The sequence below is a fragment of the Adiantum capillus-veneris genome, chromosome 11 (genome assembly GCF_014529385.1).
Source record: "Adiantum capillus-veneris isolate H3 chromosome 11, ASM1452938v2, whole genome shotgun sequence".
Taxonomy (NCBI): domain Eukaryota; kingdom Viridiplantae; phylum Streptophyta; class Polypodiopsida; order Polypodiales; family Pteridaceae; genus Adiantum; species Adiantum capillus-veneris.
Genome location: NC_140941.1, coordinates 55,087,790 through 55,111,356, shown reverse-complemented (window position 1 = coordinate 55,111,356; position 23,567 = coordinate 55,087,790). Strand labels below are relative to the sequence as shown.

Below are 23,567 nucleotides of genomic sequence, written 5' to 3'. Positions count from 1 at the left end.
GCGTTTTCAGCAATACCAGATCAGTCCTGGCGTTCGCAGATAGCGATCAAGACCAACGTTTTTGCTACAGTTCTTATGGCGTTTTCAGTTGCAGACTCTACCTAGCGTTTTGCAGTTTCCGGCGTCAGATTAGCCCCTAGCATCAGCGTTTTCAGTTTTCAACACTTAGACACAGCAGATCAGCCCTTAGCCTCGCAAATCTCACCTACCCGCAGCAAATCCTCATCGTACCGTCAGATCAGCCAGCGTTTTCAGTTTCAGCCCGCTGTCCGCCGCAGATTTCAGCATCTGCATTTTCAACGCATCGTCGTCGCATCGTTGCCATTGCCGTCCTCGCCGACACAGAGTCAGTATACAACAAAAAGTCAGTATTTGCAAATTTCAGCCCATCCTTGTCGTCGTCATCATTGTCATCGACATCGTCGGCAAGTCCATTGCATCTAGACCATTGTACCAGATTTGTGCAATCAATAGCATAGACCTCTCTCGCCATAGAGAGGGGGGGCCTGGAGAAGGGTTTGAGAACTGTCTGGTGTCGTATTCTTCTCTCTCTCTCTCTCTCTCTCTCTCTCTCTCTCTCTCTCTCTCTCAGCACCTTCATTCACAGTGTCATTCACTTTGTTTGTGGTCATTGCACTCTCTCACTAAAGGAACGAAAGGCTCTCTCTTCCGTAAGTAAAAGGAACCCTTGAGCAGTGAGCACGGTTCGGAGCACTCATCTTGAGCAAAGTTCAACGTTCACTTCTGTTGCACCTTACAGGTAGTTACCTCTACCTCTTCCTCTTGCTCTACCTCTAAATGAATGGCTTCCTCTACCATATGCAAATGAGTTACCTCCAGAGGATTATTACTCTTGGTTGTTGTTGGGCTGATGTCGTTCTCTTCCTATTTGTGTGGTGACTCTTCCTCTTCCTCTTATTGCAAAGAGAGCCCTATCATTGGTGTTTGGAAGTGTTGCTCTTCCTCCATCATGTATTGTCCTCATGGCACCTTTGTGAGCCTCTAGCAAGACGTGCATGTCCAGGCTAGTCATAGTTGCATACCCTCTCTTGCACAGTTCAATCATTTCAGCATGTAGGTGTTTTGCCGCGTGTGAACCACCTCTAACTTGGCATGTTTTAATAAGTCATTTTCAGCTTATAATTCACCTGGTTGTGGGGCTACCCTTTTGCTTGCTCGACCCAGCATAATTCTCCTATAAGTGCAGCCCATGGGCAGCTCTAGATAGTAGAAGAGACAGCAGTAGCGAAAGACCTGCAGCGCCAGCATTTGCAGACCAGCCAGCCAGCATTTTTAGCCCTCTACTCAGCAGAGTTTTCAGCCAAGTGAAACCAGCGTTTTCAGATTTGAAGCACTTGCATATTTCAGCCCCTAGCCTCGTCGTGGTTGCAGACCCAAGCCATTGACAGTGCTAGCAGATCCGACATTCAACCATAGACCCGTCGTCGTCGTCGTCGAAGATCATCAAACCCGCAAAACCTCATCGTCAACTTCACCATCTTCGACATAAATCCATCAAGAACCTTGTCGTCGTCGACACACATCCAACAAGAACCTCGTCGTCGACATAGACCCATCAGTACCTCGTCGTCAACATCATCGTCCTCGACATAGAACCCAGCAATACCTCGTCGTCGACATCATCGTCGTCGGCATAGCACCCAGTAGTACCTCGTTGTCGACATCATCGTCATCGACATAGACCCATCAATACCTTGTCGTCGTCGTCGACATAGAACATCTCAATACCGGAGTACCTCAGTATCCCGTAGTACCCAGCAGTACCCAATATCAATAGCATCAGTACTAGTACCCAACATCAGTAGCATTAGTAACCACTAGCATCAGCATCTCAACATTTAGACATTGTATCAGCATTGTGCAAGAATATAAAAACATACTTGCTCTTGCAACAGAGCAAGGGGGCCCTTGAGGGTTTGGGACCTGACATTCGGTGTCGTCTCTTTTCTCTCTCTCTTGTGTCTCTCTCTTTAGTTCGGTCTTTCAAGTGAAGTAAAGTGTCCCTTGTATTTGTGCAGAGCACTAGATCCAAGCTAAATCCTTAACACTTCCGCTGCACTTGACACATGTCCAATTGACGAAACCCTAAAGTTATAAGTTGGTGGGTCCCATCCGATGGGGCCCTAGGGACACTAGACGAAATCAAAGAGAGAGAGACTCTCTCTGATGACAAGGCAATTGTACGGACGCTCCGTGTTCTACGTGATGACTTGGTAGGCCGTACGGAACTCCATGTTTTACGACAGGACTGTACAGAATTTCTGCAAACAACGCTGGCAGCCTTTTCGGTCCACTGTTTTTTATTTTGAAGCTTTTCATGTAACTGCTTTTGAGAGCCCTCAAGGCTTTTAAATATGAACCTTGGGCCTCTCTGACTCAGTTTGATTGACGAGCTACAAAGTAGAGAGGACCCGCAGGCTTTGTAACTTTGCTCAAGCATTAACATACAAATAAATACTGAAAGGGACCCCAATCTTTAGGGCCAATCTCTCTGGGCATGGAACTACGCCGGGCCATGTCGACTCAATTGAACTGTGATTAAAATGTGAAGTATTTGTAAGTGATTCTCTCGTGTGTCGTGCCAAACTCCAGACGTGGGGTGCCCAAGACTGCTATAGTGGTATCAGAGCTCAATCGAATTTCCTTCCACCCGAAAATCCAATCCCTTTTTCTACGGCACACATGGATTCAAGTGATGACTCCCACAAGAATCAGCTGAACCCACCCGACAATTCCAGATCGGGTGAAAGCATGCGAAATTCGAATGGAACAGCATATGTAGAATACGGGCCACCTCGGCCTACGGAGTACGAATAAATGGAGATGCAACGTCAACATCAAGTTGATGCCTGTGGAAAGCAGATGCTTTAGTTTTCGAAAGATCCCCACTATGCAAAATTTTTGACCCGGCACTCGATCGATGAAGTGCATTCCTGATGGCAAACAACCATCGATTCCCCTTTAATGTCAACCCTCAATTCTCCCCCAGGCTTAATGGGGTTTTAACTTTTTTTTCAATACAGACTCTTTGGGGCTGGTTCTTCCTCTACTACTATTTTCCTTGGCTATTCTTTTGTATCAAGTGGCTTATTGTCACGTGACACATCCCAACCCTATGTGTCCGTGGACAAGCTACACCACAGCAAGGTTCAATCAGTCCAATCGAGTCTAGATTAGCAGTGATCTGGCACTTTTGTGAGTCTATTCGTAGACCGTGCATGCCCAGTCACTTAGCATAGATGCATATCCTCCGGTTGCACACAGCATGATCATCGGAATTCCCATCAAAATCCATTAGCATCAGTTAGGGGAATTTTCCAGTGCATTTAGCCCATTTTCCTATTTATTGGGATTTTCACTTATTATTTTTAAGTGACTTTCCTACAAAAGTAGGTAGGGCAATTTTGCTAAGTTAATATATAAGCAAACCAAAGTTCACACTTGAGGCAGCAGGAGCTTCTTGCTCAACAAGAAACTTCTCAACAGTACCCCCCCCCCCTCATGACCCCCCATCGCCATACCTCCCACTTCCTCTTGGCGTTTTGTCCAGGATCAGCCATCGCCAGATCAGCCATTGCCTAGCGACTTCTTACAGGGCATTCAGGCCAGCGTTTTTATTGCCAAGACAATCCACTTTCAGCCAGCGTTTTTTTATGCAAAAACGCCAGCAGACCTCAGTTCTTCCTAGCGTTTTTCAGCCCATCAAAAACGCCAGCAGATCCACAGTTTCAGCATAGAAGAAAACGCAGATTTCAGCCATAGATGAATGTATCTTCTCATCAGAGGAATAGTAGCAGATCAGCCCCCATTCAATTGTAGATGATCCCTGTTGCTAAATTGGCTTTATCTGACAAGAAAATAATTCTAAATGAATTATTGGATTTATAAGTGAGAGGGTTCTCGCTTGGAACACCAAGAAAAATAATTCTAAATGAATTATTGGAATTTTAAGTGAGAGGGTTTTTCTCACTGGAGACATCCGAGTACAGAGTATCCCTAGTGCGTCATTCAAAGTAATGACAGGAGCACTGTGAAAGGGAATACCTGTAAGGCCACCAGGAACGGATACTTCTGATGCGTCACATCGGATGGGTGACAGGGAGCATCAGTAAGAAGTATCCGACCATCCGGGAACGGACATCTCTGATGCGTCATAGGATGGGTGACATAGAGCATCGTGAAGGGGATTGTACCGTAAGTTCGGTAGGAAAGGACTAGGTGATGGGTATTCCTGATGCGTCACAAGGTGGGTGACGGGTGCATCGGAAAGGGGATATCCATAGTCGAGAGGAAATCCGAACTGGAAAAGAGGAATACGCGTAAAGACGCAAGCACAAGAATAAAGATGGGTTCTGAGAAGCTTTTCTTAAAAAGCGGAAAATTTGAACGAGTTTTCCGGGAAGAGCAAACGCTTTCCCGCGAGGAATCTATGTTTGCATTGCATTCGTGCATGTGGTTGCATCCAGGGACCCCTAGGAAGTGCTGTGAAAGCATTGTTTTTAACTTATAAGGTTTTATTGAGTTTTTGGGCAGATTTAGATTATTTTTAAAATACGCCGGCCGCCCATTTAATAAGTGGGCAACCATCTGATAAATAAGGCAACAGATCAGCCAGCGAATTCTCTCTCCCTATTTCGGGTAGAAAAGGGGAAAAAAAAAAACGGCCGCGATCTCTACGCAAGCAGCTATTCATGCCGTGGTCAAGGAGCTATAAAAGCACCACATGCCCTCACTGAAAAGAGGTTGCCAGCGCCAGCAAGAGAAGACTCTGCCACCAGAAGACGCGAGAGATCGCGCGAGACTACGAAGCACGGAAGTCGCTTTTCCCACGCAAGAGCGACAGGTATCTATTGTGGATTCGCCATACGAATTGTTGTCGCATGTTTGCATGTGTGTTTGCAGGTACTTCATCGCGAAGGGGAAGCGAGAAGGCTTCGGTCTACGCTTGGGAATTCCGGAAACGGAATTCGGAAATTGTCTGCAGAGTCTCAACTCCGAGTACAGACGGAAAAAGGATTGAGAGCTTGTCTCTCGGATTTCCCTTACGGGAAGGAACTACCATTGAGTCAGAGATTTAGAACGGAGGGGTTTTCTCCGGTTCTTGTGCTTGTAAAAAGATTCTCCCTAATAAAGAATACTCTTTAAGGGGGGGGACCAGCCCATCTTCTGGTCCAAGTACTGTGTCGATCTTCTCTCTCTCTCTCTCTCTCTCTCTCTCTCTCTCTCTCTCTCTCTCTCTCTCTCTCTCTCTCTCTCTCTCTCTCTATTTATTTCTCTCTATATCCTTTGGCTTCAGTATTAAGTGATAAATTCTATTTATCCGAGTATATTTTATATTGTTATGCGCTCCCATTTGTGACAATCCCCCAAGTTTAGCCCAAGAAAACACAGCCAAAACAGTCATTTTCAGCCACCGAAAGAGTCCCCGAATTCAGCGATTACAAGCCTACAGATTTTAGCCATCGAGTCGTCGTCATCATCACCGTCATCGTCGTCGGCATAGTCCCACTTGCATCTGTCCATTGCATACGCATTGTACACCTTTGTGCAATCAAAGAATAGACCACTCTCGTGGGCCTTCGGAGAAGGGTTTTACAACCTCTCGGTGTCGTATCTCTTCTCTCTCCTTCTCTCAGTCTCATTCACTTGCACGCACAACATCCACTCACATTGTTCGTGATCATACCACTCTCCATAAGACGGAAAGCTCTCTCTTTCCCTAAGAACTAAAAGGAACCTTGAGCAATAAAGATCACTAATCTTGAGAAAATACAACATTCATTCCGCTGCACCTAACATTGGTATCAGAGCTTTGGAAGTGTTTTGCATTACTCAAGGGAAGAACCACAAGAATTTTTTTTTGCTTCTTGTGATCTCACGAACCCAAGTTTACTTGGGCGTGGCGATTCCTAATCGTGTTTTGTTGAAGAGCGACAGGAATCCCAAGAAAGAAGGGCTTGTCCAGCCTCCCCTTGTGTCTCTTTTCACTCATTGAGAGCGGACCGTGCACTTAGCGGCCGGCCAATCGACGTGAGGTGGGAAAAAGCAACCTTGGTGTGAGCGCAAGGCCGCCAAGGGGTGAGCCCGCAGCAAAGGGTAGAACTCGGGTGAAGAGAAGATCCTTCTCCAACGCGATTTGCAAGCGAAAGAAAACTTCAAGAACCTCAAGAACCCTAGATTCTCACGAATCAAGGACCTCAAGAACCTCAAGACCCTCAAGAACCCAAGTTCCTCGCGAGCTTAAGACCCCAAGATCATAGTGCATGGTCGTCACCCGAAGCGGCATCGATACTTCGCATTCAGGTAATGAGCATGAGAGAGGCAACGAAGGATTTTCCCCACCAGGAGATTTTTCCAGCCCTCCCCCTTCGCCATCTACGCCAAACCCTATGGAGGCAATGATGAAGCAAATGATGGCCATGATGGATAGACAGGAAGACAAGCGCCTTGCATTAGAACGCGAGCGCGATGCAAGAAAAGAAAGAAAAGAACTCAGGAAGGAAGAAGCGGCAACAAGAAACGCAGCATTGGAGGCCGAGCGCGAAGCTCGACGAGAGCTACGCACTCAAGTATTGCTTGCCCAAGTTCTCACCTCGAAGACCGAACCACCCAAAGATCATGGGAGTTCCTCTCGTGGTGCAAGCCACGATGCGGATTCCAACAACCCAGTCACCGAAAAAGTGACTTTCAGTAAGTATGATGGTAAGATGGATGCTACTGTTATTCATTCTTGGTTGCATCAATTTAATGCTTATTTTGCGACAATTAAGAAGACAAGCAATAGCAAAGTTTAGACGGTAGCTATGTACCTTGCCGGTGATTCCATTAATTGGTACCACGCATGGCAAGAGGCACAGCTAGCCGCGCACCTAAAGACAGCCGACGATTTCACGCCCCTCTTTTAGTTAGGCTGATTTCCAAGACAAGCTCAAGGCGCGATTTATGCCACCTCAGTACCTTGCACGATTGAAGATTTAGGCCTTCAACCCCTTTTTGTACATCTTTATACTTTGTCCAGGTTCAATATACACATTTTTAAAGGTCGCTTATAATAAAAGTGGGAAAACCCAAAACTCACTTATTGAGTTTTCCCCAAAAACGTGAGCTCTCTCTCTCTCCCTCATCGTTCTGCTAGCGCTTTCTCTCCTGTTGGCTTTCACCACCCCTCTCTGCACACACTGCACTTCCTCGCGTGCTCTTTCACTTGCACACACCGTCGCGCGCTCAACAACTGGTATTAGAGCCAGATTAGGGTTTCAGAAGCTTTGCGCAAGAGGCTGGACAGCAGGCAAAAGGCTTCTCTCGCGTCAAATTTCCGCTTTCATCGCGAAGCCCCTTGCTTCCGGTGTCACCTAGGGTGATCAGGGTTTCCAAAACAGCCTAAAACAAGCTGAAATTAGGTCAAAACAGGTAAAAACCAGAAAATTACAGGTCAAAACAGCAAAACGCAAGTGTTCTAAATCGATTTCCATGAAAGCCCCTTGCTTTTCCCACTCAAAACAGGTCCATTTGATGCAAATTGATGCGCCAAAACAGTAAATTTGCAGAAAAATAAGAATTGGACTGTTTTTATGTACACAAATTGAGGTTTATGTACGCCTTTTGTTCGTTTATGCAAGTACGCATTGGGGATACTTATTAATTGCTGAAATTTTCAGCACATTGTATGCAACGTGCGGTACATTGTGATCACTGAAAATTTTCAGATTTTGTGTAGACACTTTCTGTTGCATTTTTATCCGTGCAAATGGCCTCTACTTCCTCGTCGTCTGATGCCAAGAGCTTGATGGAAAAGTGATTTGACGGTACAGGTTTCGACCTATGGCAGGACAGGATGCAGGGGATTTTGTTCTCAAAGATTGCGAGGACGCCCTTTTGGCTGTAAAGCCTGAGGATATGCCGGATGAGGATTGGGCCAAGCTCAACAAGAGGGAGAAGGCCTATATCAAAATGGTTGTGACCGATGACATTCTGGTGGACATAAAGGACTCGGACATTGCACATGCAATTTGGCATAAGTTGAAGGCCACTTATGAGAATGCCACCCCTGTAAATCAGGTGTATTTGATGCGCAAACTGGTGAACATGATGCTTGACGAAGCCAAGTCGGCTTCTGAGCACTTAAGTGCTTTCACCAGTGTTATGAGTCAGCTATAGGATACTGGGCTTCAACCTTTTGATGACAAGTTGAAAGCCATATTTTTGTTGATGACTTTGTCAGACTCTTGGGAAACGCTTGTGGTTTCTTTGAGTAATAGCCCCAACCTCACATATGATGGAGTGCGAGGCTCCATCTTAAATGAGGAAATTAGACGCAAGTCTAGTGGTGGGGAAGATGGCAATTCTGCTTACAATGCGAGAGGCAGAAATCAGAAGCAAAATACAGGTACCAAGACTCAAAACAGGAGCAAAAGCAAGTCTAGGGATAAGGATGTGACTTGTTACCAGTGTGGTAGAAAAGGCCATAAGAAGCCAGATTGCAAGTATTAGCAGGAAAGAAAGAAGGAATCACAGGAGAAGAAGAAGACAGAGGATAAGAAAGGGGAAAAATCAATAGGTACCTCCTCCAAGGATTCGGAGACTGTCAATGTATCCTCTAGTGTGGTTATCACAGAGTTATCCGACAGTGAGGAGATCTTGGTTGCAGCTTCATGCCCCTCAGATTTTGTTGTAGCAAATGCAGAAGACATGCTTATCTCACGTAGAGATGTCATTGATGCATTGCTAAGTGCAAATGATGGCCTTACACAGTCTTGGATAGTAGACTCGGGTGCCTCATTTCATGTGACTCCATCTGTGGAGTGTTTTGCTTCTTATCATGCAGGCAAGTATAGCAAGGTTTACCTTGGGGATAACCATGCTTGTGACATTGAAGGAATGGGCGCTGTGCGCTTGGCATTAAACAATGGCCAAGAGTTTATGCTTAAAGATGTAAGGTATGTACCACGCATCAAGAAGAGTCTATTGTCTGTTGGCCAGATGGATGCACAGGGTTATACAACCATTTTTGTTGGGGGTTCATGGAAGTTGCTTAAGGGATAAATGCTCATTGTCAAGGGATGCAAGAGTGGTACATTGTACTATTTACATGGCAAAGCTTTGCCTGGCAAGTTTCTTACAATGGCCAAAGTTGCTTCTCATTTGGAGTTGTGGCACAAAAGACTTGGCCATATGAGCCAGAAGGGACTTGATGTGCTCTCCTCTTTGAAGAGGGTTTATATAAAGGGCACCAAGTTAGATTTTTGTAATGACTGTTTGTATGGTAAACAAAAGAAGTCTTCTTATTATTCTAGTGTCTCGCGCAAAGCTAATGCTCTTGATTTAATTCACTCCGATGTATATTCAATGCCCGTTAAGTCTTTTGGTGGTGCATCATACTTTGTTACATTCATTGATGATTGCACTAGGAAAGGCTTGGCATATTTGTTAAAGAATAAGAGTGAAACATTTAATGCATTTAAGAGGTTTCATGCTTTTGTGACCACGCAAAAGGGTAGTAAGCTTAAATGTCTGAGATCTGAAAATGGGGGGGAGTACACGTCTACTGAATTTCAGCGTTATTGCGAAGAATATGGGATTTAAAGGGAGTTGACAGCCCCTTATAATCCATCTTCTAATGGTGTGGCTGAGAGGTATAACCGTACTTTATGTGAGAGAGTGCGTTGCATGTTGTCCACGGCTAATCTCCCTCATGGGTTTTGGGGAGAGGCTTTGAAAACTGCAGTTCATGTATGCAATCGCTCTCCTAACAGTACGCTAAAAAATGACATTCCAGAGGAGGTTTGGTCTGGCAAACCTGCCTCTTATGATCATTTGAGAGTGTTTGGCTGCGAGGCTTTTGTCCATGTTCGTAATGACTTGAGGACAAAGCTAGATGCCAAGTCCATCCAAGGACTCTTCCTAGATTATGGGGAAGAGGGTGAAATGGGCTACAGGATATGGTTGCCTCAGTTTAAGAGGGTTATACGCAGCCGAGATGTAGTGTTCAATGAGGCTAAATTGCTGAAAAATGCTACATCTTATGAAATTGACAAGAAATCGGTCAAATTTCAGCCTCTCTTGCCACCTATTGATGTTGAAAAAGAGCCTCAGGATGCATTACCGCAAGCTGTAATTGATAATCAGACGGTTAACCTTGAGCCAGAAGAGGTAGGACATGATTTAGATGCTCCAAATGAGGATGGCCAGCCACCTGTCATGGCTAAAAATGATTTTCAGCAGCATGAGCATGCTGAAAATGAGTTGTCTCCTGATGTAGAACCTGTGCCTGAGAATGTAGATCATTGGGTACGCAGGTCTACTCGTGTCAGAAGGTTGATACAGCGCTTTGACCCCTCTTTGCATCATGTTATGTTGACAGATGAGGGTGAGCCTCTTACATATAAAGAGGCAAAATCATGTGAGTTAAGCAGTAAGTGGGAGCTTGCGATGCAAGAGGAAATCAAATCTTTGCATGCAAACAATACTTGGGATCTTGTGCCATTGCCTAAAGGAAGAAAGGCTCTTCCTAACAAATGGGTTTACAAGGTCAAATGTGTTGATGGAAAGCCCAAGTATAAAGCAAGGTTAGTTGCCAAAGGGTATGCACAGAAAGAGGGGATTGACTTTCAAGAGATCTTTTCTCCTGTTGTAAAGCTTACGACATTGCGTGTCCTTTTTGCTCTCGCTGCAGTGCTTGACTTAGAATTGAATCAAATGGATGTAAAAACAGCTTTTCTTCATGGTGACATTGATGAAGATATCTACATGAAGCAACCTCAGGGTTTTGTAGTTCCTGATAGAAAGGAACTTGTATGCACATTGCAAACTAAGAAGGGCACTGTATGCTTTGAGGGAGTCATCACGTCGGTGGTACAAAAAGTTTGATACTTTTATGTTGTCTCAAGGCTTTAAACGCAGCCATTCAGACCATTGTTTGTATACAAAGAAGGATAATGATGAAAGTCCTATAATCCTTGTGCTATATGTAGATGATATGTTGATTGCTGGGAAGCATAAGTCTACCATTAATGCTCTTAAACGTCAGCTGAATTCAGCTTTTGCAATGAAGGATTTAGGTGATGCTGAGCACATCTTGGGCATGAGAATCAAGAGAGATAGAAAGCTGAAATTGCTCTTCTTATCTCAAGAAAAGTACATTGCTAAAGTACTTGACAGGTTTAACATGGCTGAAGCTAAGTCACTTGGAGTACCTTTACCTCCACACACAAAACTTAGCAAAGCTGATTGCCCAAAGGATGACGTGGCAATGAATGCTATGAAGGGAATCCCTTATGTATCAGCTTGTGGTTCTCTTATGTATGCTATGGTTGCCACTCGTCCTGACATTGCCCATGCAGTGGGAGTTGTTAGTAGATACATGTCCAATCCCGGCAAAGCACATTGGGAAGCTATGAAATGCATTATGAGATACTTGTCAGGTACACAATCTAGGTGTATATGCTATGGCAAAAGTGACCTGAAGTTGCAGGGCTATTGTGATGCAGATATGGCAGGTGACTTGGATACCAGGAAGTCCACTGGTGGCTATGTGTTTGCTATTGCTGGTGGTGCTATCTCTTGGTGTTCACGACTGCAAAAAATTGTGGCATTGACTACTGAGGCTGAATATATTTCAGCCACTGAGGCTTCTAAAGAGGCCATATGGTTGGGCAGACTTGTCAAAGAGCTCGGTATGCCTGATAGTACTCCTGTCTTGGGATGTGATAGCCAGAGTGCTGTCTATTTGGACAAGAATGCCATGTTTCATGCACGGACAAAGCACATTGATGTGCGATACCACTTCATACGACAGGTATTGGAGGATGGTCTAGTCACCTTGACTAAGATTCACTCACAAGATAACCCTGCAGATGTTCTCACCTAGAGTCTTGCTAAGGCTCAACATGAGCATTGCATACAGCTGGTGGGAATTGGTTAACTTAAAGGCGTCATTTATGCCTTTAAGTGGGAGATTGTTGGGTTAAAGGCCTAAATAACCCCTTTTTGTACATTTTTATACTTTGTCCAGGTTCATATACACATTTTTTAAAGGTCACTTATAATAAAAGTGGGAAAACCCAAAACTCACTTATTGAGTTTTCCCCAAAAACGTGAGCTCTCTCTCTCTCCCTCATCGTTCTGCTAGCGCTTCCTCTCCTGCTGGCTTTCGCCACCCCTCTCTGCACACACACTGCACTTCCTCGCGTGCTCTTTCACTTGCATACACCGTCGCGCGCTCAACATGAAGGACAATTGGTGCGCTCTCAAGCAAAATGGTATGCCTGTCATGTCTTTTTCTAATCGTGTTTTACAGCTAGGTACCCAATTACGCATGTCGGATAAAGAGCGCAAAGAGGCTTTTCTCTTTGGATTGGACGAGTATATCAAGCACGATGTCGAGGTACTCGATCCAATCGATCTCAACAAGGCGGTAGCGATTGCTCTCGCACAGGAGATGAAGCACAACAAGGGAAAGCCTAAGGAGAACAAGACTTCCACAAGTACCTCGCAGACTCCTCACAACGGTAAGAACGGTAAGAATGGTAAGAATGATCACTCTTCTAACCAATCTACCAACAATATCTCATCAAAGAATTCTTCCAATGAATCTAAGGGTAAGGCTAACACAACTGCTAAACCTGAGCTTACTCCAGATGAAAAGGTAGCACAAGGAATTGTAGGAGGATATATCACTTAGGAAGAACAAAGCACTTATTCTAAGGAAGGTCGTTGTTTTCATTGTCACATTAAGGGTCACATAAAAAGAACATGTCCTAAGCTTGAATCGAATGAATCTAAAGAACCCACAGCACCCACTACATCTGTCAATGCAATGAATGATAACACGATTGTGCCCAAAGTTTCTCAGGACCCTCCCATTGATGATTCTCTCATTAAATGTTATGGTCGTACGTCGGGGCACCGTTTTGTCATATTGTTTGACCCAGGTAGTATGCATGATGTGATCAGTTCCTCTCTTGTTGAGAAAGCCCGCCTCGAAGTTAGTCCGAGATCTCCTATCGAGGTCTCTGGCTTTTGTCCTGGTATGGATGCTCTCATCACCGAGAAATGCCGTGATGTGTTGTTTGAAATCCAACAGACTGCCTTCACTAGAAGATTTGTCGTTTCTCCTGTCTCAGGATGTGATATGATTTTAGGCATTAAGTGGTTTTGTGAGACTGATACTGTCATAAAATTTGCGGCTAACACTATAACTCTCAATGCCGAGAGTGATTCTCCTACTGTCTTTCATGGAGTGGATACTTCTCCTTCTCCATCTCTCATTGCTAATATGTAGGACAAGATTGAAGGATTCGGGATAAGGAGATTCTCTCGGTCTCTCTTTCTCCACAGCATGACACACTGGATTTGCATGATTGTGTGAAGCATGATGATGATTTGATTGACAATGATTTGCATGATAATTTGAATGACCATGATAAGCATGATGATTTGGATGCCAATGATTTGCATAATGATTTGGATGACAATGACAAGCTTGATGATTTGCATGATCAAGATGTGATTTCTCACAAGCATGATGAGCTGCATGAAGATGATGTGACTGTTCACAAGGATGATGTGTTAGTTGATGCTTTTTCTAGCGAAGCTAACCTCGTTGTAGATTCGATCAATCACCAAGAATTGATCTTGGCTTTCGAGTCAAGGTCCACAGATCCCCCACACGAAGATTCGATAGATCCGGAAGAACTGATCTTGGCTCTCAAGCCTTGGTTCAAAGAACCATCACAAGAAGTCTTATGTGTTCGCATGATTGATACGCACGTATTGTTCGAGTGTTTCATTCATGAAGGTTTCCTGTATTTTAGTCAGCATCGTTATGTGATCCCTTTTCCTAGGCATAACATAGTGTATGTTGAGCACGTTTCTCTCATGGATGAGCACGAATGTATGCGGATTGTTCATGAAAAGCTGAAAAGTTTGTATATCAGGAAGTCACATTCCATGTCTCTTCTTTGGCATGACACAGTTTCCGAAAGAGCACATGATAGTATGAGCACCACACATGGGCATTTCCATTGTGATTTGCCACAGTTGATTGATTTCGATCAAACAGAAAAACTTCAATCGCATTGTTTGCATGTGTTTGATGAACGGGTTGTCACTCCGTCTCTATGTTCATCTACATTGCATACACACTCTTTAGAGAAGACAAGTTTTTTTTCCTTCACTTTACATGGAATGGGTATGTTCATGGTTTTGTGTTGGAGATGGTTTCAGGAATTTTCAGCCATGGAGATTCTTGAAGACGAAAGACGCGGGACTCTAGACGAAGTTGAAGCATCAAAAGAGCCAAAGAAGACTTTGAGTCGCTTTCGGCGCGGCCCAAAGAAGCAAGCATTGCAGACATTCATGAAGTTCAAGTACCGCTCGACCCACCCAGCAGAGTGGGCCGGCGAAGAGTCCTTTCCAGGATTCCGGATGCTGTTGGCGATCTCCCTCGACGCCATACAATTCGGTACCAGTACCTCACTTTGAAAAGGAGGGGATGTCACGAGACACATCCCAACCCTATGTGTCCGTGGACAATCTACACCACAGCAGGGTTCAGTCAGTCCAGTCGAGTCTATATTAGCAATGATCTGGCACTTTTGTGAGTCTATTCATAGACCGTGCATGCCCAGTCACTTAGCATAGATGCATATCCTCCGGTTGCACACAGCATGATCATCGGAATTCCCATCAGAATCCATTAGCATCATTTAGCGGAATTTCCAGTGCATTTAGCCTATTTTCCTATTTATTGGGATTTTCACTTATTATTTTTAAGTGACTTTCCTACAAAAGTAGGTAGGGCAATTTTGCTAAGTTAATCTATAAGCAAACCAAAGTTCACACTTTCTGGCAGAAGAGGCAGCAGGAGCTTCCCGCTCAACAAGCAACTTCTCAGCAGTACCCCCCCTCATGACCCCCCATCACCATACCTCCCACTTCCTCTTGGCGTTTTGTCCAAGATCAGCCATTGCCTAGCGACTTCGCACAGGGCATTCAGGCCAGCGTTTTGATTGCTAAGACAATCCACTTTCAGCCAGCGTTTTTTCATGCAAAAACGCCAACAGACCTCAGTTCTTCCTAGCGTTTTTCAGCCCATCAAAAACGCCAACAGATCCACAGTTTCAGTATAGAAGAAAACGCAGATTTCAGCCATAGATGAACACAACTTCTCATCAGAGGAATAGTAGCAGATCAGCCCCCATTCAGTTGCAGATGATCCCCCAAGTTTAGCCCAAGAAAACGCAGCCAAAACAGTCATTTTCAGCCACCGAAACAGTCCCCGAATTCAGCGATTAGAGGCCTACAGATTTCAGCCATCGAGTCGTCATCATCATCACCGTCATCGTGATCGGCATAGTCCCACTTGCATCTGTCCATTGCATACGCATTGTACACCTTTGTGCAATCAAAGAATAGACCACTCTCGCCGACGAGAGTGGGGCCTTCGGAGGAGGGTTTTACAACCTCTCGGTGTCGTATCTCTTCTCTCTCCTTCTCTCAGTCTCGTTCACTTGCACGCACAACATCCACTCACTTTGTTCGTGATCATAGCACTCTCCATAAGACGGAAAGCTCTCTTTCCCTAAGAACTAAAAGGAACCTTGAGCAATAAAGATCACTAATCTTGAGAAAATACAACATTCATTCCGCTGCACCTAACACTTATCCAAATCCCCTGAACCCTCTTTTTGTCGTTTTTCTGAGCCTAATACAAAAATGAGCCCTGGATCACTTATACATGAGTTGGGGCAAAGATAAAGACTACAACAATGCAAAATTGGGGAGCCCACCTTTGGGGCTAGGAGTAAGTAAGTCCTCATAATAAAAATGGTGTCATCATAAAAAAGACTAAAATCGACTAATAAGGTAAGCGCCATAAATAATGGATAAAATAGGCTAAAACGCATATACAAGGCCAAAGTTGATGGCATAGAACCATGAGATGTAGCCTACTAAAAGAACGGCCACATACACCAGATAGTGGTACATTTGAATTTTAAAGGGCCCTCCGAATAAGAAATTGCGTTCCCATACACCACATTAAAGTGTTAGAAGCACCTCCAATGTAAAGGGCCTTTGAACCACCCTCTAGATTTTAGAAGGCAATGACCTACTAGTCCAAGTCAACTAGACCTTTCCACTTTCAGTCACAAGTTTCTTTTTTTCCTTACTTGGAATTTGAAAAGTGAGCCGACCCACCTACTAGCTAGAGGCTGCCGGTGGGGCTGCTTTGCTTGTGAATAGACTATCTTCCAATTTGGATGGCCCTCCATTTTGGAAGGCCATCACTACGAAAGGATTTGATGTCCATCCTTCTTCAGACATTTTTTCCATCATATGACAATCAAATTTTTCAGGAGTCTATCATTAGAAGGGCTTGATTGGACATTGCCCTTCTATAGGGAGGGGAGTAAAATAGGGTACTTGTCAATAGAAGAGGAGTACGTTAAGATGCCCATCTTTCTAATCTAAAAAAAACACAAACATGCTACAGCATTGAAAACGGGAAAGCAGTTTGTAAAATAGAGTCTTTTCTGGGCTTCATGTAATTTCAAAGCTCTAGTCGAGAATGTTTTGACCTACACTAAGGATTTTATTAGAAGGGTCCTTTCTGACAAGACCTCTCACACACATCATAAAGAGTTAAAACTACTTACCGTCTTCCTCATCAACAATGGCTCGACAGGGCTGCAGGTCCTTCGAATCTTTCCCTATTTTTGAAGAGCTCCGGCCGTGCAGAGGAGGGTCCAAGCTGCTGAAGCTTAGCGCAGTCGTTGTCTCCGAGGGAAGAGACAATGTTGTTGAGCGCAAGCAGTAGAGACGAAGCCGAAGCCTTTCATAGCTGGACTTGATGCGAGTAAAAGAAGGATGACGAGCGTTAAGGCTAGCGTCTGCGCACAAATTCTGTAGTGTTGAGCACACCTCCGGCATCGTCTCAAAAAGCGCCTATCGATAGCCACACGTTTTTTAAACGAGTGGCCGATGTATCACTAGCCTACCAACCCTGACACTAAAAAGTGACACATAGCATTATAGAGGGGAGCTAAGGGATTGACGGAAGACCAAGGCGGATTAAACTTGGATGCTAAAGAATCGAGGCAAAATGAGGCTCGACCAACGTGAAAAAATGGCCCGTCTGTCAACCAAATTTGAACTCGAGACCTTGCTGACAAATTGAGACGCATGGGCTAATCGTCTCACCCGTTTGCACATGTTGTAGCTTTGGGTCGTTTTTATAAGTTTTTATTTTTAAAACACAGGCACTACACGCATTTAATTCGAGGTCGGGTTTAGTTTTTAAGTTTACATCTACGGCTACGATCTCTTCGATTTTTGTGCACGAACTTCCCCGCCCTTGATCCCCTTAACCCCCCCCCCCCCTTTTTAATGTTATGTGTTACTTCACCAACACCTCCCCCAAGGCCCCCACCCCGCACCCAAGAGTGACTCCCAGCTGTTAAAATAGTGCACCTCCTTCCTTCAAGAGTCGGTGTTTTTGGTGGGAGTCGGTGTTTCAGGTGGCAACAGAATTGCGTCTCGGTGTCATCGAAGCGAGGTACTAGATGGGGTGTGGCTCCCCGGTTAGCTTGGTTTCATTGAACATTGTTATGTTGTGGTGCTTTGCTCTTCCTCTTCGGGTATGTAGTTGGTCTCGTCCTAGTTCTTGCTTTCTATTGGGCCATGGCTTGGCTTGGTGGAAACTTGCTTACCATGGTGGCTCCGGTGCAGTTTATGTAATGTGGGTGGCTCCATGTAAAGCCTCATGGTGATCTTGCTTTTATTTGTGTGATGGTATACTTGTTTGGGCACCCTTGGCACTCGTAGTGCAAAGGTTTTTATGTTGTAATTTTTTTGATTTTCAATACAAATATAGCTCACTAAGTAAGCATTGCTAAAAAAATTGAAAATATTAGAAAGGAAGTGGGAGTGGTGGGACACACAACGACGAAACTCAGAAGCCCTCTTATTCTGCACCATTCAAAGCTTTTTTAGTGCCCTACAAGCATGCTTCGACCCTTTTAAAAGCACTCTCCAAGCTCCATCTGTGTGTTGTTCTCTCTTATAGTGTGTCCACATGCTACCATCTATCGTCACAAAGAAGAATCAACAAAATTCAGATCCTCTCTCTATGACTTTTGTTGCAACAATTGAGATGCCAACTTTCTATTTTAGCTTCACACTCACTGCTCTCCTTCTCTTGGTAGCCAATGGCCCTTAGAGTGGGAAGCCTGATTTTTTTCTTCTATCTTTTTTATGAGTAATTAACGTGTTGAATTGAGAAGAATCCAACATGGTTTTCAATGCACTCATACATGATTGAAATCAACTAAAATCCTTTGGAGGGGGATAGTCTCATCAAGTATTCCCTCCAACATGTGTTCTTCTCTCTATTAGGTTTTCTTCCGATTAGTATCACAAACACAAATATTGCAAGTGTTCCCAATTTTCATAATAGTTAGCTGCCACAAAATTGATCACAAAGTGAGTAGATAATTATTATTTATCTAATGGTTGTATGAAATCACAAAGGTAGTCTGTTTTTTGTTTTAAGAAGGGAGCAATCATATGATGCATCATAAATGATTAAGACCAACTTGCTCATTGGGATGAGGAAGACTAGCGTATATTATCCATATCAAGAAAACTTGGCATTGAAAGAGCTCCTACCTTTTCTATACACCCTTGTAATAGGTATTTATAGTTTGAGCTTGGGAAGTCTTCAAGGATGGCTAGAACTAACAATGAACTATTATACCCAACCACTCTAATCGATTTAATTTATGACATGGATAGATTAGCTATGTCCAAACAAATATGAAAAAGGGCGAAGGACATTAGCTTCCTCCCTCATGAATGTTCTTCCTCTCTTATGATGAAGCATATTTTTAGCTTTTATTCAACAATTTGAGATGGCTCTTTGAGGTGAGAAGTTTACAAAACAATGTAAGGTCTGCCATGTTTTTATATGTCTGCTAAAATTTTCCACAGTGGTTGCGAGCAAGTTTACAAGTTCATGGATTGAAGTCAAAAAAAAATGGAAGGAGTGCAAAAAATACGAAGCAATTTCTAGTAGACCACGCCTAAGAGATAACATTAGGAAGAAGAATGATAGCCTTTCATTGATTAGGTTAGTCACAAGAGGACGAGAAAGCTTAAGGACCCCATAGCTAGACCCCTTGTAATTAAGCATAGGGTGGATATTTACAAACTATGTTCACACTCTTACAAAGGTGCGCTTATTGCCCAGGGTTTCTAATTGATAATGTCTTGATGTACCTTAATCTTGTATTCACTAAGGCTTCACTAATTGCAATACAAATACAATTTGAAACTCTACAAGAGCCTAGATGACAAAATCCAACATCGCATTGTGAAAGAAATTTGGGGGGTTTTGGGCCATTTTAGGCTATTTTGACATATTTTTTATATATTTATCATTAAATATTCCATCATATTTGTGAAAAAATACTCCAAAATTTTAGAATAAGGGCTTCATGCAAAAAGAAACTATTCTTAACAACATCTAAGCCCTTGAGTGAAGAATCCACGCTCCCCAAAAATCCTAGCCTTTCACAAAATTTTGCATTGGCAAAAAGGTTGAAGAATTGTAATGTGAAATCACGTAAAAGTTATGAGTAGAAATGTTTACTTGGTTGGGATAAACATCATCTTTGATAAGTTAAATGTTGTTGAAGGGGGACCAAGGGGAGCCCACAAAAAAAGAATCAGGTGTGGTTAACGAGACACATGTTAGTAATGTGACAGAGACAACTGCCATTGTTAGTGGGGAGGCAAAAGATGAATGCAATAGAGAAAAAAGGTGCTACCAACATGAGGGCCAAAAGGTGTTTGGCTTAATCTTTCATAGTCTATTAAAAGCAATGTCCTAAAGAGTGTGCAAATCTGGTGTGTGTGCTAGGGACGAGAGAGAGACATAACACAAGATGTGGGTGGAGAAACTCACCACAATGTGTGTGAAAGAGCCCCTTATTCTTTTATCTAGTAGTGAATAAGGTGTGTACAAGTGAGGGGTGGTCGAACACTCTGGCGTGTATCCGATCGAGGTAAGAGGCACACCATCTTGACCTCAACAATCTCCCACTTAAAGACGAATGTGTCGATAAGTGGTAGTACTATAGGAACTAGCAGTATGTATAAGATGTATAGGGAGGAATCTCATCTCAACCTATACCCATTGGCTCTCTCAAAGTTGATGTGTGTCGTTGTATTGGCTCTAGCAGTGTGCAAAAGCATATATCCTTGCTAAAATCAGCATGCATACCATGCAGGTATCCTGTAATGACCTGCATTGCTCCATGATGCATCATGCTAGTGTCAATCATTGCTTGACTAACAACCTTAACTGCTAACGCTCCCATCACAACTGCTATGTCGGGTCTCGACACTAAGAGGTCGTACATGAGAGTCTCGAAGGCTGATAAAAAATGTGTAATCTCTGCCAGCATATCCGTGCCTATCGCATCAACGCCATGTGCAGTGACCTCTGTCAATCTATCTACATTAGGTATCTCAACCCTCACTGTATCACTATAAGAACTAGTCACGCATGGATGTGTCAATCCTAACTCCAAGATAGTTATCACTCCCTCATCATCCATAGGACTATATCCACATATCCTGCATCACCATATAAGCCTCTAGCATGAGCATGTCAAAGAACTCCATATCGCTCATCTCCATGGTAGGAGGCATCTCTGTCCTAAGAGGATCAATCTATTGTGACTCGCTAGAGTATGGCTGCTTTAGCTATGCATCTACAAACATGTCGTGCACAACACTTTGGAGCTAATACGTGAAAGATATGTGTCTAGTCTCTCTCTGATATGACTGTAATGTATTCAAAACTATGATGTCTTGCACCTCAGATACACACATAGGGTAGAACAAGCCAATCCTGGCTCCTTTTGCAATGACTAGTGAACCACAATTCCTTTGGGAAAACTGCTCTCTAAGCAATACTTAACATCCACAATCTGCTAACTATCTCACTGAGAAAAAACTCTATCTCAACCGAGGAACATAGCGTACATGTCATAGCGTATAGGATGCACCAATGGTAATGACAAGCATACATCTCGTGCACCCTCTATGTCATATGTTGATCCGTCAGCTAGACACAATACCAAATATGACAACCAACCACAAGGCTAAAATGGAGCCCAAAGAAGCATCAAACAGATAAGTAAGCCTTTAATAAAAAAATCTCTACAACCTTCAATCAAGCAAGCGACACAAGAGCTTCAAAAACCATCACATTGTTTAGAATAGGAAGCCTCGTCAGCAAATGCCAATAAGCAAATTTCTTATAACCACATCTTGCACATCATAAATCTTTTCCATGCATTGATTGTGTATGCATAATAGGGCTATATTACAAGGCTTGCATAGGCATAATTTTTTATTGCCCAAGCACAACACATACCCTTGGTGATACCTTGTCCCCAAGGAGGAGTCCAAATAGCAAGGGGGGAGGCATTCTAAATGCGTACCTAATATTATGAATATTAGAGGGCAATGTTTTGTGAATTGCATTGAATTTTTGTGTTTGATTATGTGATAATTTTTTTTGACAAAATTCAGAGTATATGCCCTCATAAAGCATTACAGGAGGAGTACGGAGACAAAAGCCATTTATGAACCTAGGGACATGCGTACAATGTACAAAGCGTTTAGAATTTTATTTGAATGATTTTGCTTTTTGCTGAGTTGTTTTTTGGTTTTATTTAGTTTTTTTTGAGATTTTCCACGCAAAATAAAAGTTAAAAAAATCCATAATCCAGGTGAAGAACACACGGAAGAGAGGCCGAGTAGTACAAAGAGAAGAAGGTCCAAGAAAATGACGACCCTTCACGATGTATGCCTCAAAAGCCATATGCACAATGGGTAATGTCAGAGGAAAGAAATCAGCCTTCAACAACAACATGCGGCCAAACATGACTGAGAATGGTCATAAAACTTCGGGATGGCCTACAAGGACATAGAAAATTGGTGATGCGACTAAAAGAAAGCACCCATTAAGTGTAAAATTGCCTATCAGACACTTCATGCAACTACAAGACCGTTATACTGTAAATCTTCTATCTTGTATGTGACTTAATGAAGCCTAACAAACAAAAGGGACTAACAAAACTGACAAGAACAAAAGGGGCAAAAATGACAACTCAATCATCTTCTGTGATAGATGTCTGCAGGAGCAACCAATGGTCAAGCCAAATTTTGGTTATCATCATTGGTTCTACACGTGTTTGGTAGCCAAAAGGTGCCAGCGATGCCCATCAGTCATTTTCGAGACTGAAATCGAAAAAGTTATCTTGGAAAGCCAAATCAAGCTAAACTTTGTCAGGAGGCTATGCATTGAGAGTACAAGCTAAGGGTTTCCAAAAAATAAAAAAGGTATAACCCCTAGCTAGCGAAAGATGCAAATTTTTCAAATTTGAAGCCATGATAGCCATCTACATACCCTGTGTATATGAATTTTGGGGACAAATGGACAATGATAGCTCATGCATGGTCATCTATCGCGAATGATGTCGGATAAGCCCTTTTCAAAGCAAGTTACTAACTTGGGGAATTAATTGGGGTTTGTCAGGCTTTAATTAAGTCATGTATCAAGCGATATAATGATTTACAAAGCACACAAAAGCTAACAGTGGAAAATGCAACTTTAATTCCCGTGATGTAGGAACAAAGAAGAGCAAACACAAATGAGTCTGCCTGACAGACAGACGTGGTATTGGAGTGCAACTTGGCCTAATGAAGTTGAAGGTTTAGCCAGACAATTTCCACAGAATCCTTACAAAGTTGTCATTGGCTCACAAGATCTGAAAGCCAATCATTCAATTCTAGAAAATATTGTAGAAATTGTTCCTGAGAATGCGACATACTCAGAATTGACAGATTTGCTAGAGCAAGCGATGGATGGAGCTTTATCTATCCACGATGACAAGAGTCAAACTAAACGAGATCAGGTTCTTTCAGAATTTTGATCTGGCAATAGCCCTATCATGACAACAAGATATATTTCAGCTCGGGGCATGGATGTGAAGGACAAAAGTTTGTCATCAATTATGATTTTCATGGATCATAGTTCTTATTGTGGTTTGACAAAAGTACAAGCAGTGGAGCACAAGAAAGCAAGACCGACAGCAAAGACCGCACCGACATTGACAACCAAGTCATGTCAAGGATGACATGAATTCGGAGGGACGGAGTGTTGACCCGTGGGTCAACAGCACGATGTAACTCAACAAAGCCTTATTTTTTGAGAGTTATGAAATGGTGCGGATTATGGTTTAAAAAATAATTTGTAATGAGTAGTTAGTCTAGTTGCAGAAGCCGAGGTGCAATGGCATATTGTAAATACAAAGCCATTTTACCCCTTGAACTCTATTTTAGGTTTAACCTATGGTGGCCTTAGTATATAAGGTATCTAGGTCATTTTGTAAAGAGAACTTTTATCATAATCTAAGTTTTAAGCTGTCGTCGACCCTGTGAGTGAGAGAGAGAGCGTGAGCTTCATCCTGGCA

The 23,567-nt window shown here is 43.2% G+C and overlaps 1 protein-coding gene across 1 annotated transcript in view; it reads right to left on the bottom strand.

Moving 5' to 3' along the window:
• The window catches only part of LOC147447258 (protein CHLORORESPIRATORY REDUCTION 6, chloroplastic-like), a 54,373-nt gene extending 37,368 nt beyond the window's left edge, over nucleotides 1-17,005 (bottom strand). Inside the window, exon 1 of the mRNA XM_086523105.1 lies at nucleotides 16,677-17,005. Within this exon, the coding sequence (XP_086379231.1) occupies nucleotides 16,677-16,950 (274 nt within the window). The 5' untranslated portion in view covers nucleotides 16,951-17,005. The remainder of the gene's footprint in view (nucleotides 1-16,676) is intronic.
• Between the last annotated feature and the right edge of the window lie 6,562 nt (nucleotides 17,006-23,567).